Source organism: Nyctereutes procyonoides, unplaced genomic scaffold, assembly GCF_905146905.1.
Source record: "Nyctereutes procyonoides isolate TBG_1078 unplaced genomic scaffold, NYPRO_anot_genome, whole genome shotgun sequence".
In the NCBI taxonomy this organism is placed as follows: Eukaryota; Metazoa; Chordata; class Mammalia; order Carnivora; family Canidae; genus Nyctereutes; species Nyctereutes procyonoides.
The window spans coordinates 180277-206042 of NW_026575113.1; the positions used below are offsets into that span (position 1 = coordinate 180277).

The window sequence follows — 25766 nt, forward strand, 5'->3', positions numbered from 1 at the left end:
TATTAGGGTAACAGCAGACCTCTCCACAGAGACCTGGCAGGCCAGAAAGGGCTAGCAGGATATATTCAGGGTCCTAAATGAGAAGAACATGCAACCAAGAATACTTTATCCAGCAAGGCTCTCATTCAAAATGGAAGGGGAGATAAAGAGCTTCCAAGACAGGCAGGAACTGAAAGAATATGTGACCTCCAAACCAGCTCTGCCAGAAATTTTAAGGGGGACTCTTAAAATTCCCCTTTAAGAAGAAGTTCAGTGGAACAATCCACAAAAACAAGGACTAAATAGATATCATGATGACACTAAACTCATATCTGTCAATAGTAACTCTGAACGTGAACAGGCTTAATGACCCCATCAAAAGGTGCAGGGTTACAGACTGGATAAAAAAGCAGGACCCATCTATTTGCAGTCTACAAGAGACTCATTTTAGACAGAAGGACACCTACAGCCTGAAAATAAAAGGTTGGAGAACCATTTACCATTCAAATGGTTCTCAAAAGAAAGCAGGGGTAGCCATCCTTATATCAGATAAACTAAAATTTACCCTGAAGACTGTAGTGAGAGATGAAGAGGGACACTATATCAAACTTAAAGGATCTATCCAACAAGAGGACTTAACAATCCTCAATATATATGCCCCGAATGTGGGAGCTGCCAAATACTTAAACGAATTATTAACCAAAGTGAAGAAATACTTAGATAATAATACACTTATACTTGGTGACTTCAATCTAGCTCTTTCTACCCTTGATAGGTCTTCTAAGCACAACATCTCCAAAGAAACGAGAGCTTTAAATGATACACTGGACCAGATAGATTTCACAGATATCTACAGAACTTTACATCCAAACTCAACTGAATACACATTCTTCTCAAGTGCACATGGAACTTTCTCCAGAATAGACCACATACTGGATCACAAATCGGGTTTGAATTTTGGAAGGACCTCAAACACGTGGAGGTTAAGGACCATCCTGCTAAAAGATAAAAGGGTCAACCAGGAAATTAAGGAAGAATTAAAAAGATTCATGGAAACTAATGAGAATGAAGATACAACCGTTCAAAATCTTTGGGATGCAGCAAAAGCAGTCCTCAGGGGGAAATACATCGCAATACAAGCATCCATTCAAAAACTGGAAAGAACTCAAATACAAAAGCCAACCTTACACATAAAGGAGCTAGAGAAGAAGCAGCAAATCGACCCGACACCCAGCAGAAGAAGAGAGTTAGTTAAAATTCGAGCAGAACTCAACGAAATTGAGACCAGAAGAACTGTGGAACAGATCAATAGAACCAGGAGTTGGTTCTTTGAAAGAATTTATAAGATAGATAAACCATTAGCCAACCTTATTCAAAAGAAGAGAGAGAAGACTCAAATTAATAAAATCATGAATGAGAAAGGAGAGATCACTACCAACACCAAGGAAATACAAACGATTTTTAAAAACATATTATGAACAGCTCTACGCCAATAAATATGGCAATCTAGAAGAAATGGACGCATTCCTGGAAAGCCACAAACTACCAAAACTGGAACAGGAAGAAATAGAAAACCTGAACAGGCCAATAACCAGGGAGGAAATTGAAGCAGTCATCAAAAACCTCCCAAGACACAAGAGTCCAGGGCTAGATGGCTTCCCAGGGGAATTCTATCAAACGTTTAAAGAAGAAATCATACCTATTCTACTAAAGCTGTTTGGAAAGATAGAAAGAGATGGAGTACTTCCAAATTCGTTCTATGAGGCCAGCATCACCTTAATTCCAAAACCAGACAAAGACCCCACCAAAAAGGAGAATTACAGACCAATATCCCTGATCAACATGGATGTAAAAATTCTCAACAAGATACTAGCCAATAGGATCCAACAACACATTAAGAAAATTATTCACCATGACCAAGTAGGATTTATCCCCAGGACACAGGCTGGTTCAACACTCGTAAAACAATCAATGTGATTCATCATATCAGCAAGAGAAAAACCAAGAACCATATGATCCTCTCATTAGATGCAGAGAAAGCATTTGACAAAATACAGCATCCATTCCTGATCAAAACTCTTCAGAGTGTAGGGATAGAGGGAACTTTCCTCGACATCTTAAAAGCCATCTACGAAAAGCCCACAGCAAATATCATTCTCAATGGGGAAGCACTGGGAGCCTTTCCCCTAAGATCAGGAACAAGACAGGGATGTCCACTCTCACCACTGCTATTCAACATAGTACTGGAAGTCCTAGCCTCAGCAATCAGACAACAAAAAGACATTAAAGGCATTCAAATTGGCAAAGAAGCAGTCAAACTCTCCCTCTTCGCCGATGACATGATACTCTACATAGAAAACCCAAAAGCCTCCACCCCAAGATTGCTAGAACTCATACAGCAATTTGGTAGCGTGGCAGGATACAAAATCAATGCCCAGAAATCAATGGCATTCCTATACACTAACAATGAGACTGAAGAAAGAGAAATTAAGGAGTCAATCCCATTTACAATTGCACCCAAAAGCATAAGATACCTAGGAATAAACCTAACCAAAGAGGTAAAGGACCTATACCCTAAAAACTATAGAACACTTCCGAAAGAAATTGAGGAAGACACAAAGAGATGGAAAAATATTCCATGCTCATGGATTGGCAGAATTAATATTGTGAAAATGTCAATGTTACCCAGGGCAATTTACACGTTTAATGCAATCCCTATCAAAATACCATGGACTTTCTTCAGAGAGTTAGAACAAATTATTTTAAGATTTGTGTGGAATCAGAAAAGAAGAAAAGACCCCGAATAGCCAGGGGAATTTTAAAAAAGAAAACCATATCTGGGGGCATCACAATGCCAGATTTCAGGTTGTACTACAAAGCTGTGGTCATCAAGACAGTGTGGTACTGGCACAAAAACAGACACATAGATCAATGGAACAGAATAGAGAACCCAGAAGTGGACCCTGAACTTTATGGTCAACTAATATTCGATAAAGGAGGAAAGACGATCCACTGGAAGAAAGACAGTCTCTTAAATAAATGGTGCTGGGAAAATTGGACATCCACATGCAGAAGAATGAAACTAGACCACTCTCTTGCACCAGACACAAAGATAAACTCAAAATGGATGAAAGATCTAAATGTGAGACAAGAGTCCATCAAAATCCTAGAGGAGAACACAGGCAACACCCTTTTTGAACTTGGCCACAGTAACTTCTTGCAAGATACATCCACAAAAGCAAAAGAAACAAAAGCAAAAATGGACTATTGGGACTTCATCAAGATAAGAAGCTTTTGCACAGCAAAGGATACAGTCAACAAAACTCAAAGACAACCTACAGAATGGGAGAAGATATTTGCAAATGACGTATCAGTTAAAGGGCTAGTTTCCAAGATCTATAAAGAACTTGTTAAACTCAACAGCAAAGAAACAAACAATCCAATCATGAAATGGGGAAAAGACATGAAGAGAAATCTCACAGAGGAAGACATAGACATGGCCAACATGCACATGAGAAAATGCTCTGCATCACTTGCAATCAGGAAATACAAATCAAAACCACAATGAGATCCTACCTCACACCAGTGAGAATGGGGAAAATTAACAAGGCAGGAAACCACAAATGTTGGAGAGGATGAGGAGAAAAGGGAACCCTCCTGCACTGTTGGTGGGAATGTGAACTGGTGCAGCCACTCTGGAAAACTGTGTGGAGGTTCCTCAAAGAGTTAAAAATAGATCTGCCCTATGACCCAGCAATTGCACTGTTGGGGATTTACCCCAAAGATTCAGATGCAATGAAACGCCGGGACACCTGCACCCCGATGTTTCTAGCAGCAATGTCCACAATAGCCAAACTGTGGAAGGAGCCTCGGTGTCCATCGAAAGATGAATGGATAAAGAAGTTGTGGCCTATGTATACAATGGAATATTCCTCAGCCATTAGAAACGACAAATACCCACCATTTGCTTCAACGTGGATGGAACTGGAGGGTATTATGCTGAGTGAAGTAAGTCAATCTGGAGAAGGACAAACAGTGTATGGTCTCATTCATTTGGGGAATATGAATAATATTGAAAGGGAATATAAGGGAAGGGAGAAGAAATGTGTGGGAAATATCAGAAAGGGAGACAGAACATGAAGACTCCTAACTCTGGGAAATGAACTAGGGGTGGTGGAAGGGGAGGAGGGCGGGGGGTGGGGGTGAATGGGTGACGGGCACTGAGGGGGGCACTCGACGGGATGAGCACTGGGTGTTATTCTGTATGTTGGTAAATTGAACACCAATAAAAATTAATTTATTAAAAAAAAAAGGGGGATCCCTGGGTGGCGCAGCGGTTTGGCGCCTTCCTTTGGCCCAGGGCACGATCCTGGAGACCCGGGATCGAATCCCACGTCGGGCTGCTTCCATGGAGCCTGCTTCTCCCTCTGCCTGTGTCTCTGCCTCTCTCTCTCTCTGTGTGACTATCATAAAAAAAAAAAAAAAAGAACCTGGGGTTAGCCATTTTCTTAAGGAGCCACGCTTGCTGAGTGGGTATAAGTTTTTTGGCTCTTTGAAATAAAGTCAGTTTGCAAACGCCCAGAGCTTTGGAACTGTAAAGTATGTTGGTCATGATACTTGAACTCAACTCGGCCCCTCACCTTCTGGGAGAGAAAGGTTTTTCACTCTTCCTCCTTAACCAGATCACTGTGTGTTATTACCCAGGAATTAGAAACCAGTTACTGAGAAATTTGGGAATCGGGTCAGGAGGTGTTGGCGACCATCCACTCCCCCTCCTGGGGCTGCAGTGCCTGCAATGACCAGCACTGTCCCAGCAGCCCAGCCTGCTGATGTTGGTGGCGACCTGCAGGTGGCCTCCTGCTCCTGACCCCTCTGAGGGCCACTTTGCTCTCCTTTGCGCGTGAGAGTTGCTCTTGCTGGGGAAGAGCCTTCAGCCTGCTCTCCCCAAGTTGTCTTTTGGAACCAACCTTGTGGGGAAGACACGTGGGTGCTGTGTCTTCCAAGGCGGGGCTCCCCTTTGGGGTCTGATCATGAGGCAGTAGATCTGACTTTTTCTTCAGTGGACACCTGTTACTGCATGGCGAGCCTTTACATGTTGGAGATGGGGCAGTTCTGTCCCAGATGGCCAGTGCCCTGGCGAGCGCAGAGGAACAAAGCAGACAGGCACCCACTTGCCTTCCCTCCAGGCTGTTTTGTCTAGACCCTGATCAAGACAAAACTTTTCATCTAGTAACTTACATTTGAAGACATACCACTCCACAGGAGTGAACTAGAGGAGAAGGGGATGATGGCAGGAGAGAGACCCGGGTCTCAGGCAGCTGTAACTCCATGACCCTCGGTCCATTCCTTAATTTCTCTGTGACTCAATGTCCTCAGCTGCACCTCATGCAGGAAGCTCCTATCAGCATAGTATGTGGCCCAAGGTAAGAACTTTCCAAATATTAATCGTTATTAACAATGATAGTAAGTTTATTGTGGTAGCAAACCCTTTGAGGAGTCTCATGTGAGTCAGTACAAGTGACCTAGCTTTGTAAGATTCAAATTCTGCCTTGTGCTTGAGCCCTTCTTTATAGATAGTCAGGGAAATTTCAACTGGTCAGCAATAATGTGAATCGTAAGAACAGGAAAATAAAAGAACTGACATTTATGGAGCGTGCTAGTGAATAGGAAAAACATGCCTCCTGTGATTGTCCTTTACTCTCACGTGTACTACACACTCAAAACATGTCTAACACCAGGTGTGCGAGCTACACTCTAACCCTCACTGCGTGTCCTGCAACTTACCTCAGTTCTGACAGCCTCTGCCTGGAGATAGTATTAGATCCACAGCCAAAGGGCTCAGTCCCACAGGCCTGCTCCCCCACCCCACACCGTTCAGATGCGACTCTCAGGTCCAGCTTGTCAACTGTGCTCCTGACCAGCCAGATGGCTCTCAATTGGAGGGTCCCAGGACCCCCTCCTCAGGTTTGATTAATTTGCTAGAGCGGCTCGTAGAACTCAGGAGCAATTTCCTTCCTGTTTGCTGGCTTAATATATGGGGCTATGTTAAAGGATCTAGTTGAACATCCAGATGGAAGAGAAGCGCAGGGTGAGGTATGTGGGAAAGGGTGCAGAGTGCCCTGTCCTCTGGGAGCACCTCCGTGTGTTCACCAGCCTGTAAGTGGTCCAAGTCCTGCACCTTTGGGATTTTTATGAGTCTTCATTGTGTTGGCACAATCCATCATTAACTCCGTTTCCAGGCCTTCTCCCCTTGCTGGAGGACAGGAGATGGGGCTGAAAATGCCAAACTTCCAATTGTGGCTTGATCTTTCTGGTGACCAGCTTCCATCTGGAAGCCCACCAAGCTGTGCCTCATTAGAACAAAAGACTGTGCCAGTAGCCAGGAAGTCCCAGGGGGAGGTTGCATAATCTTGCTGTTGGCTGGGAACAGTTAGGAGTCAGCATGAGCTGTGAGACCTCAATGTGTTATTTAGCCTCCATGCCTATCAAGGGTCCTGATCGCAGGCTGTTGCAAGAACTGTATCAGGTCATGTGCGTAGAGTGCCTAGAATAGGGCCTGGTCGGGCTCTACACTTACTAGAGAGTCTGCTTGAGATCCTCTCCATCCCTCACCCTCTACCACTCCTGCCTTGCGTGCACTCTCTCCTTCTCTCTAAAATAAATAAATAAATCTTAAAAAGAAAAGAACAGGGCCTGGCTCAGGGCAAGTGTCTGAGACCTGACCCTAGCCACAGGAGGGTGGTCTTCAGCCTCTGACTCCTGCACGGCCTCCATTTGCAGCCTGTCTGGCCGTTCAGAGAGGTGTAGGTTGTTTACAGCAGCCCAGACTTCCGCAGGCACCAAATACCTTGCATCTCGCATCCAGGGAGGATGAGCAGCCTTAACATGGTGTGGGAGCCATTTTCCCAGGTCCCTTGCCTCCCTGATGAGCCCCAGAGATGGTCTTACTTTTTTTTTTTGTTTCCATATCTGGCTGCTTCTTGATCCTGTCAGGGAAGCACATGTGGAAGTTTGGGAGAGAAGGAAAAGCTAGCACCCTCTGTTGGGGTGCCCTCCACTGCATACATGCTCTCTCCGTGGTGGCTATATCAGGGTGCCAGTCAGGGGTCAGTGCCACAGGACAAGACCTTTGTGCAGAGGTGGTCACCTGTAGCCCCCGACGCATTGGCAACGAGCAGTGCAAGTTGAGAACTGAATGCGGATGGTTTCTGCAGCTGCCCCTGCCACATGCATTACATTCCACCTTTCTTCCCCCATTTTTCCCTCTCCCTTCTTCTCCAGGAGGCTGTTTCTAACCCCCCAATAGGAAGGAATCACCCAGCTTCCTGGAATGTCCCTTCTAGTTGGTCTGCATTGTTTACTTTGTTCTTCAAAACACTCAGTTGAATTTAGCAAACTCTTCTTATCTCAAGCCAGGAACATGTTCTAGGTCCTCGGGATGCAGTCTCAGCCCTGGTTGGTGGGGGATCTCGGGATCTGCTGGAAGAATATGTTAAAGAAATGACTTGATATTTGGAAGTTAAATTGCAACCCCGGCAGGATGTGCAAAGGGTCCCAGGACTTTGGGTGAGACCAGGGAACCATTAAATCTTCCTGTTTGGGGTGCAGTGAGTTGAGAAGTCTGGAAAAGCATTGAACTTTGGAGCTGGGACTTGAGAAGTGAGTGAGAGCTCACTGTGTGGATGAGGGCTTGTGGGCAGGGGGACATTCTAGGCAGACAGGTGGCTCAAGCACAGGAGCTTGTGCCCCAGGCAGGACTGGAGCGGTGTGTGGCCGTGGCACTTGGCTCTGCTTCTGCAGGGCCCCGGGACATTCACATCACTGGCCCAGAGTCCTGAGAAGGGAGTGCAGGGGCCATGTGTGCCAGGCACCCAGAGGTGCCCAGAGAATGCTCGTTGAGTGAATGAGTGAGCAAGCAGTGGTGGGATGTTATCTAAGCACTCAGGGCGGCATCTGCTGTAGAGCAACCCTGTGCCACATCCATAAATGTGATGTTGTAATCCACCGAAACAGCCCAGTAAGGTGTTGGGAATAGTGACATCCTCATTTTATGGATGGGAAAGTGAGGCACAGAGCAGTTTCCAGCTGTGATGGGGTTTCCAGGCGTCTGCCATGCCCATCTTCCTCTCCTGACGAGGTCGGTGGGGGTCAAGGAGATATTCAGAGCCTAGGTCACTTTGAATACTGGGCCAGGCACGATTGGGTCGCTTGCTATGGAAGTCAGAGGTGACATTCCAGCCACTGGGGTTTGCAGGCCTTTGTTCCACTCCTTCTGCCCCCCTACCCCCCTCCAGCCAGCCTCCCATCATAGTTGCTGAGGGAAACACTGGGCCCTTGTTTCCTTTGAGTCCTGAGCTCTGAGCGCTGCACAGAACACCATCCAGCCTTGGCCTCACAGGGTGGCATGACTTGGAAGCATGGCACCCACAGATCTCCTCCGGCCACAGTGGGTGGCCCTTTCATTGAGACATCCTTGTTCCTGCTGAGGGACAGATCAGACCCCTCCTGCAGAACAGAGCAAGTCCCTGAGAAAGTTCCCTTCTCTGGAGGCTGAGTGTGGCAGTGGAAATGAGTGCCAATGGAAATGAGTTCCCTTCCCCACCCTATCTGGGAGGTACAGCCGGCCCACCAGGGTCCCCTCCTCTGCAGGAATACCTAGGCCCTGCCTGAGCTCCTGTCCGCAGTGGGCTCCTTGAGATCTTCGAAGGACGGTGGACTATTCAGGGCGCATGTGACTTATCTGGCCACTTGAGGAGAAGCCACGCTGGAGAACTTTCTGGAACCAGTGGTAACTCCAGTCAGGCCTCAGTAAAGATGCTGCACAGAGAGATGGCTAATCCAGGACCAGACCAGGCCTAATGTGTGTTCCAAGTGGCTGTTCTTGTGAAAGGGTTTTATTGGCATAAAAATGCTTGGAAAATATACAAAAAGAGGTGGCAGCCTTCCAGAACTCAACTGTTTACCTTCGTGGAGCGGCTGGGAATGTGGAGAGCTTATTTTCCCAAACAGCTGGTGCACATCAGGTCTGCAGGGCGCAGGCGGGTGCCAGGCTGGGATGAGCTAGGGGCATCTCCTATGCCCACCTCCTTTCCCAAGCTCCCAGGACACATTTCTGTCCCCTCCTGGCCCACAGGAGAGCTGGGAGCTTCTGTCTAGAGACGGGTGTGCTGCTGGGGTTGAAGTTGCACTGTGTGACCCACTTCTCTGCCGTTTCCAACTGCCTTGGTCTGAAAATTTTGGCCTGTTGTTTGTGGTGCCTATTACAGTGGAGCCACAGGTTAGGGCAAATATGGGTTTGTGTCTGTGGCCTCTTTTGAGAATTTGTTCCTTTGCCCATGTGACCACTTTCCACTGGCTTCACTCCCTTCCTTCAAATTCCATTTGTTTCGCTTTGTTTTCCTGGGAATTGGGTCTGGATGGAAATGTAATACTGAATCCACAGACAGGATCAGGAGGGTCCATGCAAGTCCCTGTGTTTATCAAAGGGGAAACTGAGGCTCAGGGGGATGACAAGCCAGGCTTGTGTGCAGGCCCAGAACACTTGGCACCTCAGCTGTGGGGCCTCCCTCCAAGCCCCTACTGGGCCGCTTCCCAGCCACAAGGCTTTGCCCGATAACTTTTCCTCCCTGGGCTCTTGGTGTCCTGGTCTGTGACAGTGGGCTTGCTGTGAGACCAGCAAGTGCTGCTTCCCTTCCCACCCAGGAGCCCTAGAGGGGTCAGCTTCTTAGCCAGTCTGACTTTTGTTCTAGTTTGTATGTAAGCTAGTCACCATTGGGTGACAGTATTATTGTGAGGTCCATGGGACTTTTTTTTTTTTTCTTAATAAGGGAAATCCCTTAACATCTTTTCTAGCAGGCAACAAAAATAGGGGAAGAGTTAAGAATACCACCAGGAAAGAGCTGGTTCTTTCTGAAGGTTTGACCTTTAGAAGAGTTTAAATAAGAGAGGATGACAGGTTGTGGGCTGGGTTGGGGCAGCTGCCAGGATGTGGTGAAGCTCAGAGTGGCAAGCTGTCACCACCCCTGGCCGAGGGGACAAGGGGAGGTGGGTGGTACTGGGAGCCCTGGGGACAGGGAAGCCTTGGGAGAAGGGTTGCATGCTTGATAGGGAATGTGAGGATGGTGGGAACAGACCCTGGTCTTCTCTCGCCCATCTTCTCTTGTGCTTCCGTGGGCCCCTCGGCCAGAAGCCAGGACAGGGCAGCCAGGTGGTTGTGGCACTAGAGCTCCACCTCCCAGGGCTGAGTGGGCTTTGGTGATGGGGGCAGGCACTGAACTACAAGCAGAGCCTCAGATCTGCATCTGAGCACCACCACCTCATCACTGTCAGACCCAAGGGGGTCCCCACTTTCCTCATTTGTAAAATCACTTTCTCATCAGGTGGTTAGAGAATAAGAACCTAGCCTGATGCCTGCCTGGAGTGAACAACCAGAGCTGTCGTATGACTTCTTTGCTAGGAGCTTTTGAAACAGCCTGGCACCCTGGAGGGAGCCCCACTTGTGTGGGGGTGGGGATGGGGGTAGGCTGGTGGCTTTTTCCAGCTTCTGCCGAGGTCCTCGGGGTCAGCCAGGTGCCAGGCTGGCACTGCTGACTCCAGGGAACTGGACTTACAGGTGGTGGTGGCTGGGTGCCAGGCGACAGACATCTGGTGGGTCAGGAAGCATGGTGTTAGGCCGCCCCAGCTGTTGGCAGGTGCTCCTGTCTTGGGGTCAGGTGGTGGCGACTGTCTGTCAGCTGGGTGGCTCTGGCTCCCTTGGGACGTGATCTTCCCAACCCCTTGTTCTTGAAAAAATAAACACAGCCCCCCATGGAGCAGGGCCAGCCACGCCCATGGGGCCCGGGCAGTTGCACACTCCCTCGCTGTGGCTGTGATGAGCCCTGATTCCCATGTGTGTACCTTCTGCACCTGGCAGCATGGGACCTGGGGACAGAAACACAGATGTGGGGCCTGCCGAGGACTTCTAGAGGCCCAGTGGCTTTGTGCCTTTGTCCCTGTCTGCATTTTCCATGAGTGCCAGCCCCTCTCCTGCCCCCTGTCCCGGTGCTGCAGGGACGTACAGGGATGAGGTGGGGGGTGGGCAGCGGGGCCATGGGCTCAGGTGCTGATGCTGATGTTTTTCTCCATGTCCTCCCCCTGCCCTGACAGCTGAACCTTAGCCGGCCTATTGAGGAGCAGGGCCCCCTGGATGTCATCATCCACAAGCTCACTGATGTCATCCTCGAAGCCGACCAGAATGACAGCCAGTCCCTGGAGCTGGTGCACAGGTTCCAGGTGAGCGAGGAGGGTGAGGAGGCGAGGCCCGAGAGCGGCTCTGGGCATGTCTACAGCTGGAGCAGCTATCTCGCTGTGTACCCCCAGGGAATGGTTGTGCAGCTGCCCTGCAAGGGCCTCAGTCTCCTTGGTAACATGGGATTGACCAGCGCATGGTTGGTACCCCGTCCACTCTCTACCTATACAGACGTGCTCCACTGACGAGAGCATCACCGCGTCCTCATGGCACGTGACCCGCGGCATGCCCGGTCACGGTCGCCGCCTCTGAGTTGCCCACGTGTTGGAAGCCTCCTACTGTGTGTTGAGAAGGGACCCCAGAGGCGGTGGGGGTAGAGCAGCCTTCCCAGCTCCCCGAAGCCAGCCCTGGTGGAGAAACCCCTCTCTGCTCACTGCTCTGACCCCTGTGTGCCTGTTTCTGAGCATGGGCAGTCCTCTTGGCTGCTGCCTCCTCCCTGTCCCTCCACCTCCACCCAGGTCTCAACCTCACAGCGACCGCCCCCCACCTTGGGAGGTGCTGCCTCTGCACCCCCACTGACCTGCCCTATGTTTTCTCTGGTGTGGACAAGTACGTGATTCATTCCTCAGGAGAACAGCTTGAGGGGGCGTAGAAAACAAAGTCATGTTGTCAGTGAAAATGCAGCAACGTGGAGGGCCTCCCTGGTGGGAGGGCTGCTTGAGCATGCTTTTCAGCTAATTGTTCCTCACCTTAGGATAGCCAGGTCACTGCGAGAAGTAAAGGCCCAGGAGCATAAAAGTGCCTAATGTCTGCTGCATGTGCACCTCTGCTCCTGTAGCAGGGTCTTCAGCACCACTGTCACTGTGTTACTGCTCTTCTGGGTAAAGGGCTGTCATCCCCAGCCAGCCCCAGGCCTTGGGAGTTCAGGACCACCCGCCCCCTGGGGGGACACCCATCCCTTGTGACAGAGGACCCTGTCCCCGTGCGCCGGCCTTGGGAGAAGAGAAGGTTACAGGGAAAGAGCACATCAGTGGGAAGTGGGGACCGGTGGCTCTCGGGTTTTAGCCTCTTGGTGCATTTCCCAGGGAAGTGTTGCCTGAGTCCCCGGAGTCTGTCCCAGACAGGGTGCACACACTTGGCCACCCTCGGTGACCTCGGTGGAACCTTCCAGCCTGGGTATTTTGGGGATAAATGTTCACTGCACTCTGTGCTGGAGCCTGAAGCCAGATATCTGATAAGGCCAGGACATTTCCTTCTTTGTGAAGAAAGCAATCCTTTGGGGAAAAGGGTGACAGGCTGAGCTTTCCAGAGGCCCCAGGAAAGGAAGAGACAGTGGCCGAGGGCCACTGGAAAGAAGCTTCAGGGCCCTGAAGCCCAGGGAGAGGCCTGTGCGGCTACACTCGGGCCTTCCTCCTGCCACAGGGTCCCCGTCTGCTGACCGAGTTACCCACACTGCTGTAGGGTGTGAGCCAGACCAGATAAACTGGCACCTAGCCTTGGTCCCGCCCCTGGTTTTCTGATTCTTGTATTAATATTTATGCAAGACCTTGAGGAGGAGACATTGGCTCGAGTAGGTAGGGACCCCAGCTCAGCAGCAGGGAGGCAGAGCCCAGGGCTCGGGTTTGTTTCTGCAGTTTGTAGTGAATAAGAATGCAGAGTGAGATGGTTTTCCCCAGAAGGGGCTTGTCATGAGGGGCCTTCTCTGGATGCCACGTTCAGGGCCCAGGAGAAGTGAGTTGAGGAAGAGGAGTCTCTGAGGTGTCCCCCCAGCCCTCGAGCATCCTGCTCCTGGGATAGAAAGGAATTCTGAGCTCACAGGTTATGCTTTCTTTCCTGGCTGCCTTTGAGGAAAGGTGGGGGTGTAGGCCTGGGGTTCCTTGCACATCACTAAAGCTGGTTGCCTGAGAAACTACTCCCCCCAAGCCTTTTTTAATATTGGCCCCAAGAGAACTTTGCTTGGAGAATCATCAGGATGATTCAGTTGTTTTTCTGTCCAGAGTTCACGGGGAGCCAGCAGCCTGGTGCCGCCATGGCTCTGCCTGAGATCCATCTATCACTGAGCAGACCTTGGGGGTCCTGCCCATGGGGCAAGTGTGGCCGGGGTGGTGGGAGGGTCTCCATCCTTGTGCTTGGGGGTGTCCTGGCCTCTCTTGAGCTGTTTCCCCAGGGAGCAAAGAGAACCTTCTCACTGTGGCGCCCTCAGGGCACAGTTAGCAGGGCTGGGGCAGTCCTCCTGCCACCTCTTCCAGCCTCAGAATTGCCCAGAAGGGTTACAGTGATGGTGTTCTGTGGGGCACGTGGAGCTGAAGGTGGATCTTCCTGGGGCTTTCCCTGAATGAGCATGGAGGAAGGAGGTTTGCGTCTAAACTGATACCTATTTCCCTGCCTGGACCAGCTAGAGGATTGCTAAGTGTTCTGCAAACACTAGGGAGGACCTAGCCCAGAGGGGAGGCCCATGGGTAAATAAGGACCACCCTCACAGCCCCTAGAGTGATGAGTTAGGGCTGGTGCCCACCTGATCACTGCGTGTCCTGGTGTTACACCGTCCTGTGCCTCCTGTTTGCAGTGGTAACAAAGACTTCGTTCAGTCTTGCGCGAGGCCCATGAGACGAGACCTACAGAAAGAAAGCCTGCACGATCTGGCCATCTTCTCCACCCACATCCTCACCTCGCCCCCCCACCCCACCCCTGTGCCTCAGGCTCTGTGCTCTTGCCCGCCTCAGGGCCTTTGCCCAGGCTGTCCTTGTGCTTGGGATTCCTTCTTCACCCCCAGCTGTCAGCTCAGGTGCCCCTCCCTCAGGGAGGCTTCCCTGACCATCTCACTAAGGACACAACCGCTACGCTAGGCCCTCCTACCTTTCTGCGTTTCGTTCCCTCCATTGGGAAATGCATAATGCTCAAGCAGTTGGTCCTGTCTGTATGTTCATGCAGGGGTTAGCTGCACGTTAGGGCAGGGGTTGCATCCGTGTCAGGCTCACCGGAGATCCCATTGTTGCACGTGGTGCCTGTTGTGTAGCAATTGTGCCCGTAGATGGTGAAGGAAAAGAACATGGTGGGTGCTGGCTTCATTCAGGGTGCCCTGTTGGGCCAGAGGAGGAAGTGAAGGGCTGGGGGTGGGGGTGGGGGTGGGAAACAGGACACGAGGAAGGGTCATGAGGCAGATGGCACTGCCTGTCGGGTGTGTGTGAGGGTTCCTCCGGACTGGGGAACCACAGGATGAACAGGTTGGGGAGAGATGGCTTCTTCTGGCCAGGCCATGGAGCTTGGACCTGATCCTGCAGGCAAGGTAAGGGTGATAAGGTCAGATTTCCCTGGAAGGAGAGAGGCCTCCTGAGGAGGGAGAATGGCCGAGGCAGGATGAATTCTGAGAAGTGAGGACACTATGGTCCTCAGAGCCCCACAGTGCCCCATCCTCATTCCGGGGGCACTAGGTTCTCTTGGGGGTGACAGGCCAGCACCCATGGCCCACGCAGGGCAATTCCTGCTCACCCATCAGGTCCTGGCCAGCCACTGGCCACATGGATCTAGGGAGGCGCTCTGTCCTCACCTCGGGGATGCAGGCAGAGAGTGCGCACTCTCTCTGCATGTTGGTTTTACCCGAAAGGAAACAGCTTTTAGAATCACTCTATAGTACTCCAGCCTGCATGTTCCACTCCTTAGCTTGAAAACAGGCTTATTGAGGTACCATACCATTTGCACACTTAAAGTGTACAGTCTGAGGGGTTTTAGTGGATTCAGGATCCATGCAGTCCGTTTCAGGACATTTTCGTCACCCCCCCAAAAAAACCCTGAAATCTGGAACTATCATCACCTCCCCTGCTGGCCCTAAGTAACCACCACTTTCCATTTCCCTAGAGTTTTCTCTCCTCTGGGCTTTCATATGAGTGGAATCATCTGGTGTTTGACTGCTGTGACTCTTTCTCTGAGCAGAAGGTTTTCAAGGCTCACCCATGTTGGGAATCGTTGCTTTCTTCCTTTTGGGGGCTGAGTAACATTCCATTTGGATGCACATTATGTGTCCAGCCATCACTTGATGGTCATTTCCATGTTCTGACTATTGAGAATAACGCTGCAGGGGTGCCTGGGTGTCTCAGTTGGTTAAATGTCTGACTCTTGATTTCTACTCGTGAGATTGAGCTCCATGTTGGGCTCCATACTGGGTGTGGAGTCTGCTTAAGAGTCTCTTTCTCTCTCCCTCTCTCTTTTTAAAATTTTATTTATTTATTCATGAGAGAGACACACACAGAGAGAGGCAGAGACACAGGCAGAGGGAGAAGCAGGCTCCATGCAGGGAGCCCGACATGGGACTCGATCCAGGGTCTCAAGGATCACATCCCGGGCTGAAGGCAGGTGCTAAACCGCTGAGCCACCAGGGCTGCTCTCCCTCTCTCTCTTTTCAAAAAGATTTTATTTATTTCAGAGAGAGAGCATGAGCAGGACAGAGGGAGAGGGAGCAGCAGACGCCCCGATGAGCAGGAGGTCCAAGGTGGGGCTCGGTCCCAAGACCCTGAAATTACGACCTGAGCTAAAGGCAGATGCTTAACCACCTGAGTCCCCAGGTGCCCCCTCTCCCTCTCTTTAAAAAAAAAAAAAAAGGCTGCTATGAGTTTTTATATACACATTCGCACTGCTGGGTCATGTGGTAACTGTTAACTTGATGCAGGGAACCCCGGCACTGGCCTTCCCAGGGCTGTGCTGACATCCCCACCAGCAGAGTGTGAAGCCTCGGTGTTCCCACCTCCTCGCCAGCACTTAACCTGACTTCCACTTCAGCCATCCTAATGGGTGTCACGTGGTATCTTGGGGTTTTCATTTAAGCTCTGTGACGGCTGCTGACATCAGGCATCTCGTTCTGTGCTTCTTGGTCATTTGCACATCTTCCTGCAGCCCTCCTTATACTTCACGTGTAGATGTCTGGAGCCCATAGATTTATTTGCCTTTTTTCCTCCTTTAGCCTCCTGTGTCCCAGAGCAGAATGCTGGGAACGCTGCTAATAGAGCCTGCTGCCTGGGGCCAGGGCTCTCTGCACTGCTGCTTTTTGGCCGGCCTTGGGAATGTCTTTTAATTTCCCCCACGCTTCAGTTCCCTTATCAGTGAAACAGGGCCAGTCTGCATCCCTGTCTCCCAGGGCTACGGGAGGACTGGGTGTGCTGACTGCGTGAGCACCCAAGCGCTGGGCCTGGGCTGGTGGATCCTGGAGCCCGGGTGGGGGCACCTGCTGCCTCTGGCCTGTGTGGCACCTGCCCCCCCCCCCCCCGCCTCCCAGTCAAGCTGCAGACTCCAGTTCCCTCTGACATCAGAGGGGTTGGTGGGGCTCTGCTGCATGTCTGGGAGCTGGGGTGACCGGGCAGCTCAGACAGGTTGTCATCGTGGCAAAAGGAGGAGAACTCTGTGAAGCGAGCTCCAGCCCTTAGTTTGTGCCCCAGCACAACACTTGCCGTGGACTCTGCCACGTGAGTGGCCTCACCTATTCTCACGGCTGAGCCACACCACAGGGAGGTGGGCACGCGCGCATGGTCAGCTTGCAGGCCAGGGAACCGGATGCGGTGGAGATAGTGCAGCAGCCCCACAGCATCCTTTCCTCCCAGGAATGAAAAACGACAGTTGTCATGAGGATTGAACAAGGAAGATGCGCCATGCCCTTAGAACAGCACTCGCTCTGAGCGTGTGTGCTTGTGGATACGTGTTCCCTACTCTCACAGTGAACGCCTGGGTGTGATGACGTGTGTCACCAAGTGGCCACAGAGTCAGGCCAGCTTCTTCATATTAGTATTATTACCACCACCCCAGCACAAGCACGGCTCACCCGAGCCGACCCGAGAGTTCTCAGTTGTGATTGTAGTCAGCGAGGCAATTATGGAAATGTCCCCTAATTGGAGGCATCCCTGTGACAGGAGCAGAAAGGTGCATTGACTTTAACAGGAGGCAGGGCTGGGTGGAGGTCTGGGGACTCAGGTCCTAGGCCTGGCTCCGCCCCTGGGGCCTCAGTGGCCCTGCCTGCTACCCTGGGAACGTGCGAGGATGGCAGCATGGGGTGGAGGCACTGGGAGCTGCGGTTGCCACGAGCAGCAATGATCCCCTCCAAGACCACAGCTCCACTTACCCCTAACCCCTGGGGCTCCGAAATGATTTCATGTTGGGCCAGATCACAACCTATCAACTTCTGATGTGGGCTGTGTGCCGCATGTTGGAGGGACAGAGTGGAAGCAGAAGCAGCACAATTTTGTTGTTCTGGGCCTTCTAACCTGATTAGGGAGAGAACATCTAAACCTAACAAAAAATAAGTGAATTTCTGTCTATTTGGGAGCAGAGATTAGTGGCATGTGGGCTCCCTGGCTGGGGGTGTCAGAATCAGAATGCTGGGTGCCAGCGAAGGGTCTGGGTGGTCACCATGAAACCTTGTGAGAGGCTTGTGCTTCTTCCCAAGTGGGTCCCAGCTGACCCCCTGTTCTTTGGGCATTCCACATCTCTTAGCTCATTTTGTGCTTACTTCAATCCCTGGGAAAGTGGAATTACTTCCCCATTTTTCAGGTAAGGAAACAGGCCCAAGAAAGGTAAGGCACTTGCCTGGGATTGCTCAGTTAGAACTGGACAGCCAGGATTGTAGCCTATGTTCTTCCAAATATGCCTCGGGGCAGCTTTGGCTGGCAGGTGACCGACCCTTGGGAGGGTGAGGGCCAGTGATCCGGGGTCATCTGAGGGAAGAGGTCACCATCTGAGATCGCCTCTGGCACTGCTGGTGCTGCACAGTGATGAATGTCAGCCAGCAGATCCCAGCGGAGGCAGAACTGGGCATAGCTGGTGACCCTGGCCTCAGAGGACAGGTCTGATCCTGGGGTGGCCCTGAGGTCAGCCTCTTTGTGACTATTGCCCTGGGTTACAAGGCCACCCCCGCACCCCCCCCCCCCCCCCCCCCCGCGGTGGAGATGGCTACACAATATCCTATTGTGTGCTCAGGTCAGGCGTTGGTGGTGGATCATTCCTTCTCCCCAGGGGAGGTTGGTGCCATTTAGTGCCATTAGCCTTTCCTGCATGGAGCGGAAGATTGGTCCCCCAGGCAGACCCACGACTTTATGACCCCGTTTCCAGCCCCCAGCGAGCTGGACTTTGCACAGCACTGGGTGGCACAGTGGGAGGGCATGGCTGCCCTGGAAGCCTGCACTCTGACCCAGCACACTGGCTGTGTGTAGATGGTCAGTGTTCCACGGCAGAGGATTTGAGGTATGTTGGGTTTTAGAAATACTAATGTTTATAAATAATCAAGTTTTCCAAGGTTGAAGAGGAACTTTTCTTTTTTTTTTATTTTTTTAAAGATTTTGTTTATTCATGACAGCACAGAGAGAGAGAGAGAGGCAGAGACACAGGCAGAGGGAGAAGCAGGCTCCATGCGGGGAGCCTGATGTGGGACTCGATCCCTGGTCTTCAGGATCACACCCCGGGCTGAAGGCAGGTGCTAAACCACTAGGCCACCGGGGCTGCCCTGAAGAGGAACTTTTCATGCACGGTATTTCAGGGTTCCTTAGCTCTGCTGACTTGTTGGGCCAGACGACTATCCTGAGGGGTTGTCCTGTACAATATACAACGTCCACCCACTAAATGCTGGTGACACCACCCTCAATGGTGACACCTAAAAATGCCTCCAGACATTGCTGAATGGCTCCTGGGGGGCCACTTTGCCCTGGTTGAAACCCCTACTTTTCCCAGAGCACAGCTGTTCCAAGGGCTTCGGTGGGTAAGTGAAGCTCTTCCTGTTTTAAACACGTGGATACTGAGGCCTCATTGGATACAGGAGCTGGGTTTTGGAGATCGGGATCTCAGACCATGAGGTCTGAAGTCTGTCTCCTGGGCTCTTGTTTCAATAACCCCTGCAACAGAAAAGTCACCTTCTCCATTCTCTTGGCCTGTTCTGGGGCCGTGACTTCCTGCCTCGTTTCCATGTTTCCCACGTGGGCTGCATGTTCACGATATAGCTATTGTGGTTTTCTTCACCTTCATGCGGTAAATCACAAAGCCTCTCACCAGCCAAGCTGGCCTCTGCTGACCTTGGTCCTCCGAGGCATGGGGACCTCCCTGAGGCCCTCCTCGCATGGCCCATGCTGCTGGGGTCCACGCCCAACCATCTTGGGCCTCTGACTTCCCACAATCCCTGGCTTCCAGCCCCTGACCCGGCCTGTGTCTCTTAGTCTGTTCATTGAGCTCGAAGATTAATCATCAAAGATCTATTGGGTCATTCATCCAGCAAGTCTTACTGTGTCCAGGAGTCTTCAAAGACTACAGATACAGTAATAAATAAGACAAATCAGATGGACTCAGCCCTTGCCCTCGCACAGTTGTTATGGGGGGGGGGGGGCGTGGAGCAAAGGAAATGCAAACAAAACACAAGCAAATAGAGGAAAAAGTCACACACAGTCTCCAATTAAGGTAAGTTCTAGGAAGAAGAAAAATCAAGGCTGTGACAACAGGGAAGTTCTTACCACTTCAAGCTGCAGACTCTCTGAGGAGTTGACTTTTGAGCTGAAGCCTAAAAGCCCTGTTGATCGAGGGGAGGTCATGGAGCCGGCTTGGGGGCAGCATCTTTCAAGCCCTTGGGCAGCAGGGACACAGAGGTTCAAGGACCCTGAGTAAGCTGGTGCGGGTATCAGAGCACAGGGACTGAGCATGCCTGATGGCTGTGGCTGGAGCAAGGCCGGAGGTGCAGGGGGACGTCAGCCCGTGATGCTCGGCCAGCGGAGTAATGCATGTGGTGCATATGTGGGGTGGCAGCAGGGGCTGGCTGTTCTGGGGAGCTGCAGCTGGTGCTGGAAGCAGGACACTGGGAGCCCTAGTGCAGATGGGAGGGACCCAGGTGGCTCTGACGAGAGTGGCCCTGACTTTTCTGAAGTCAGGCAGCACACTGCAGACCCTGCACCAGTTCCCAATGGCTCTTTCTCCCTCCCCTACCATGGCAGTGTGGGCTCCCTGAGTTCAGTGAATAACACACACCCAGCAAAGCTGGGGGGTCCTGCAGGCCCTGGGGAGGCCTCAGCTTGTTCTGGGAACTAGTGTGAGGGTGGGCTCCCATAGCTAGGCCAGGATCCCGGGGGTGAGGGGGAGGTGGCCCCAGGGCAGGGGCTCCACAGATACTCACGGGAAGGGGAGTGTCCGTGGGCCCCACATGTGGAGGGGGTCCACGGGGGTGTTAAGACAGGTGCTTAAGGAGCGTGGGGCCCAACTGACAGCTGCATGAGTGGGGAACAGACAGCCCCTTTCTGGTCCTTGCTGTGCTCAGCCACCAGCTCTTGATGGTGGGGCCAGGAGACTGCTGGGACCCCCGGAGCCCCACTGCGACCCTGGATGGCAATGCTCGTCTGTCCTGGTTTAGTGTCAGCCTGTGAGGGGATGCTTCTGACCAGCACCCAGCCCTGCAGGTCCTTCTCCTGGCTCTGGAGGCCTGCATGGCCTCGATCTCTCTCCTGAGGACCTGAGGAGGCCGTGGCTCTGTGACAGGGCATGTGACTGTCATCAGATGACCAGTCTGGCCAGGCACTGTGCCAGCTCCTGCTGACAGGGGATTGTGAGCACTTAGAAGTTTGGTGCTGCAGTCTGGGCACCAAAAGGGAGGGATTGTTTTCCTTGGGGGGAGGGGGGGGCAGGGCAGGGCAGGGAGGAGGTGTTTGCCATCTTAAGTAACAGCATTCTGTTTACTTCCGGCCCCTTCTTCCTCAGCATCTGGGCTTACATTTTGGCAGGAGCTCATTTCTTCATGGATTTTCTCATCCATAGGGACCACACTGTGCTACCCAGGCTATTTGCCCAGTGGAGATGGGCTGGGAGGATGACCCAGGTGGAGGGACAGTCGTGGGGGGCATCTGGCCTCGGGATGGGGGTGCCTGTGACCCGGAGGCCACCAGCGGGGACACAAAGGCGGGCATATGGAGTCACAGGCCCAGGAGAACCCCATTGTCTCCTGGACCCACACAGGCACTGTCTCAGCACTTCCCTTCCCCTCATACAGAAAAGGGTTCGCCTGCCCCATCCATGGTATGAGTCTGCACAGCTCATCCTGGAGGCTGGGGCCTGGGTGCTCCACCTTCTCCTTGGCCCCTCTAGAACCCCTTGTCCTGTAACTGTTCTGTTCATCAGGAAGGATGGGCGTGGGGCTGCTTATTGCTCATGTTCTCTGAGGAAGCTTGGTGGGCCCTCCCTGGATGCCCCAGTGTTTCTCCTACCCGGTGCTCCATGTGGGACCGAGAATCGTCATCTTGTGGACTGTGACTCTGGCACATTCCTTAGGTGCTGGGTCGTCTGTGCATGGCTCTCAGCGGTCCTGACAGGCTGACTCTGGTAATGTCAGAGTCCCTCCCACCACTGCCACCCAGCCAGCCAGTGCCCATCTTGGGCGCAGCCATCGGTTCCCTTTGGCCTTGAGCCTTTTCAGAGGCTTCTGTGTTATGTGAACAGAAATTGTCTTCCTTTCCCTACACAAAACCGTTGTTCAGACAGTAGATCTTAGAAACGAGGGCAGGCTGGGTGGTTCAGCAGTTCAGCACTGCCTTCAGTCCAGGGTCTGATCCTGGAGACCTGGTGTCGAGTCCCAGGTCAGGCTCCCTGCATGGAGCCTGCTTCTCCCTCTGCCTGTGTCTCTGTACCTCTCTCTCTGTCTCTCATGAATAAATAAATAAAATCTTTAAAAAAAAAATGATTTCACATCAGCCTTTCGGACTACCTCACTCTGTTAAATGGCTACATGGTATTCCATTCACTGGTCTTAAATACTTCCCTTAAGCAGCCCTCTAGTGATGTTTCTGGAACATGCCATAGTGATGAAACGCCCTTGTACATGTATCTGTATGTGCATGCGGGCAGTTCTGTGGCGTAAACACCTCAAAATAGAAATACTAAGTTTCTATATTAATTTTGGTTGGTGCCCAGTTTCTTCCCATAAAGTTGTACCAACCTAGAGTTGGCCTGTGCTCCACCACTTTGGGAGATGCTCTTCTCATTGGCATAATTTGGCCTGGAGTTCTGGAGTATCGGGGGAGGGGGTGTGCCCCTAGCAGTCCCCTCATCCCATTGTGTTTGCTGCTGGCGCTCGGGGCCATGGCAGGGGCAGCATCTGAGCCAGGCTCACACAGCCTGTCTGAACCTTGACCTGATGCCATCTCGTGTGTGTCTGGTGCTCATGTGTTCACACCTGGCCGTTCTCTTCTGAAATCCCTGCGCTATTAGGGCCTGACCAACCCAGCCTGAGCTTGTGGGTTTAAATTACAGGTCTGAAGAGCAACCAGGCTATGGGACAGAGCGCATCATTTTCCTTTCACTGGCTCTGCCAAATCATGCCAAAGGTCAGCAGTATTTTGGTCCTCAAACGGCAAAGTCCAGCACACATGCCTCTAGTGCCAGCTCCCTGTCAGTTCAGCCCCTAGGCCACACATGCCGATAGACCAGTGGCTGCAAGACTCAGAGCTGGCCCTGCCACTCCTCAGCTCCGGACCCTGTTGCTTTAGAATTCTATCCAGACTCCCTGGCTGTTGTGTCTCTAGCTCTCTATCCTGCTTTCTGCTTTATATAACCTCTGTCTGAGACCTCTGTCTTCCCAGGCATGCTGGGCTCCCTCACCTCATGTCTTTGCTCGTGCCGTCCCCTCTGCCTGGAATGCCTTTTCTCCTCGTGGCTCATGCCAATGACCCTTCGTGGTCATCAGAAACCCTCCGGAAACTCTCTCTCTATCCTCCTTCCATTGCCCTCCCCCATGGCTAGATTAGCCCCCGAGGCACACCCCTACACATTCCCATATGGCAATGTCATCATTCCCTACATCTCTGCACTTAGGAGCCCTCAGTGAGGGTGGGCAGAATGTGGCCGCTCTGTAGTGGCAGAGGCGCCTCCACCCTGGTGCACATGTGCACCTGCACGCATGCACAACACATGGATGCGCACACACACACTTTTCGGGGGCTCCCCCTGCCTGGCCCCATGCTCTCTGGGAGGCCTCAGGCTGAGTGCTCAGACACTGGCAATCTCTCCAGAATACAGATGAGGGTCAATTAAGACCAAGGTATCTGAAGCGTGGAAGCGCAGCACTCCCCAACGAGTCATATTGGAGGGTTAGAGATGTAGCAGGTGAGGAGCTGCCCTCTACAGACTCTGGGCTGAGAGTCGTCTTAGCCCCTACTCACAGGCAGTCGGGGTGTGTGTGGTATTGCTTGAGCCAAAGAACTGATGTTAGTGGCAGAGCCACTGGCCATCTGTCATTCATGGGCCTGTTCCACTCAGTCTTTTCCCTCTATTGTGGGTACATGTGGCACTGTCCTAACAAGACTGGGTTCTGTGTAGTCGTTGCACTTTGCATATGCTGGAGGGGAACAGCCCCTGGACTCCAGGGCCCTAAGAGGCTTTTTGGTTCATTTATCACTTCACAGAACCCAAGAATCCTAGGACTTAAAAGTCAGAAAGGATGTTATAAAAATGTTATTCTAACCTACTTGTTTTTGTAGGTGGGAAAACTGAAATACTAATGATTTAAGTGCCTTTCAGAAGTACACATAAAGTTAATGGCTGTGTTAGGACTTGAACCCAAATTTCTTGACTGTCTTTACCCTAACTTTCACAGTGTCTCAGGGTCCTCATGCTAGGATTAGGATTGGCCAGGTGCTGCTGGGTGGAAAGAAATGATCAGCTAGCCAGTGTTTGGAAAGCAAAAACCTTGCATTGTTATGTAGGTTGTGCACTGCACAGGTCAGTGGCAGACTCTGTGAATGGTACCCTGTGTGGCTGGACTTGGCAGTCCTGCCCCTGGTATGTACTAGATGCTGCCACAACCCTCTCTTGGCCTCTAGAAGCCCACCTCCAAGGTTTAGCTGAATGCATCGCTAGTCCCAGCCCTATGCCCAACCTGGCTACCTCTTTAGACACCTGGCCTGTGATTCTAGAATAGTCGAGGGTGCTTTGGTTTAGCTAGGGCCATGGTTGGCTGCCTAGCACATTCTGTTGCATTAAGACACCTAGGTCTGGCTTGGATTCCCCAGGACTATCTGTTGTATGTGGTTTTCTGTAAGGTGTAATGAACAAACAGGTATTCTGGGTGGTGCTAGGAAGGCTTTGCCTTGGGGGACATTTGGCTCTAGCTTCATTTGATTTCATGTCCGTGAATACTGTTGATTCCATGGCTTCAGTAGTCTTCCCAGAGGATTTGTTAGCTGTCCTCCCCAGAAAGCTCTGCTCAGTATGGCTCATGACCTCATCCTCATGTAGAGCCGATCTCCCAGGAATGGGTTTCACTTTCTCTGGAAGCATACTGTGCATTTGAAAGTCTGATTGCCCATGACACCGTTTTATCTATTAGACCTCCCTCTGCGGGTCCCACTCCCTCACTTGGTAGGTGCCCACTGCAGGCATCCTGTGCGTCCAGCATGTGCTGGCCCTGAGAACCCTGCCCTGGGCTTTCCCTTGGTGCCATATGGATCTTCATCACAGAGGCCATTGTGGTCTCTAGCATCTGGTCATGCCATTTATTACTCTCCTAAGAGGTAGCTGTCTTGTGGTTGTTGTTAGTTTGTCTTGATCCAGAGCTGGCAACAGAAGCAGAGACTCTAGCCCAATGTGGCTGTTCTTTGGGACCTCTGGGAGCCAAGTGAACCTGGGCAGAATCCGGGGTGGTAGGAGAGCAGATGGAGGTCATCTCTGCCACGTCACTGTGACCTCAGGCTAGTTTCGACTTCTCTTTCCTTTCTGAAAAGATGGGCTGGACTGAGGGACCTTGGGTTTTGCAAGGTCTGACCATCTGTGACTCTGCTTCCGGGAAAGAAAATTGCAAACTCTTTTGCCATTTTTTTCTTGGGTGCTTTAAATACCTGTACTGGCACCAAATGTCATGTCCTTCTCATTAGCAGAACATGAGAAAGACCTATTTTTTTTTTTATTTAACATAAATTTTGAAAGAATGCACATGAGAAATTCTGGCTGTAGCTGATTGAGGTGTCTTTCCTTTAACTAGGGCTTCCATGCCATGCCGCCTTTTGCTGAGTAGAGAACTAGTCAGATAGCCTGGATCAGATGCCATCTTGGCTACTTCATTACTGGGAGAGCCTGGGCAAGGTACTGAGGTGCTCGCAGCCTTAGTTTCTCTATCTGTCAGATGGGGCTGCTAATAGGACATACTGTGTAGGGCTGTTGTGAGGAATGAGTGTGTCAGTTCTTGAAAGTGTGTAGAACACTGTCTGGTACTTGGTGAACATTCAGGAAAAGTTGGCTGCTATCAAAATCATTATTATTGTAATTATTAATAATAACTCATTCTGGTGTCTTGCCAGGACCTCCATCACAGTATTAAGACTTTAGGAACTGGAAACTTCCTGTCTTTCATCCACCACTTGGTGTGGAAGGAGCTAGTTCAAAGGCCAGCTTTGTGGCCATCAGCTGGAAGATCTGGCCTTGGGCTGTGCTCTCAGGAAGAGTCGAAGGAGTGAGATTCTGCTGAGTAAGCCCAAGGTTACCTCTTTTTCCATTAAAGCCCCAGTGAGTAATTTTTAACAGCCACAGGGAAGCCTTGTCAGTCTTCCTCCACATTTGTTTGGTGACA

At 51.5% G+C, this 25766-nt stretch overlaps 1 protein-coding gene across 4 annotated transcripts in view; it reads left to right on the forward strand.

Annotated features, from left to right (window-relative positions):
* ITPK1 (inositol-tetrakisphosphate 1-kinase) overlaps positions 1 to 25766 on the forward strand; it is a 165487-nt gene that overhangs the window by 86444 nt on the left and 53277 nt on the right. For 3 of the 4 annotated variants that reach the window (XM_055333677.1, XM_055333678.1, XM_055333680.1), the window contains one exon: positions 11125 to 11250. The exons of the other annotated variant lie outside the window; for it this stretch is intronic. In XM_055333677.1, coding sequence (XP_055189652.1) covers positions 11125 to 11250 — 126 coding nt within the window. The remainder of the gene's footprint in view (positions 1 to 11124; positions 11251 to 25766) is intronic. 4 annotated transcript variants of the gene reach the window in all.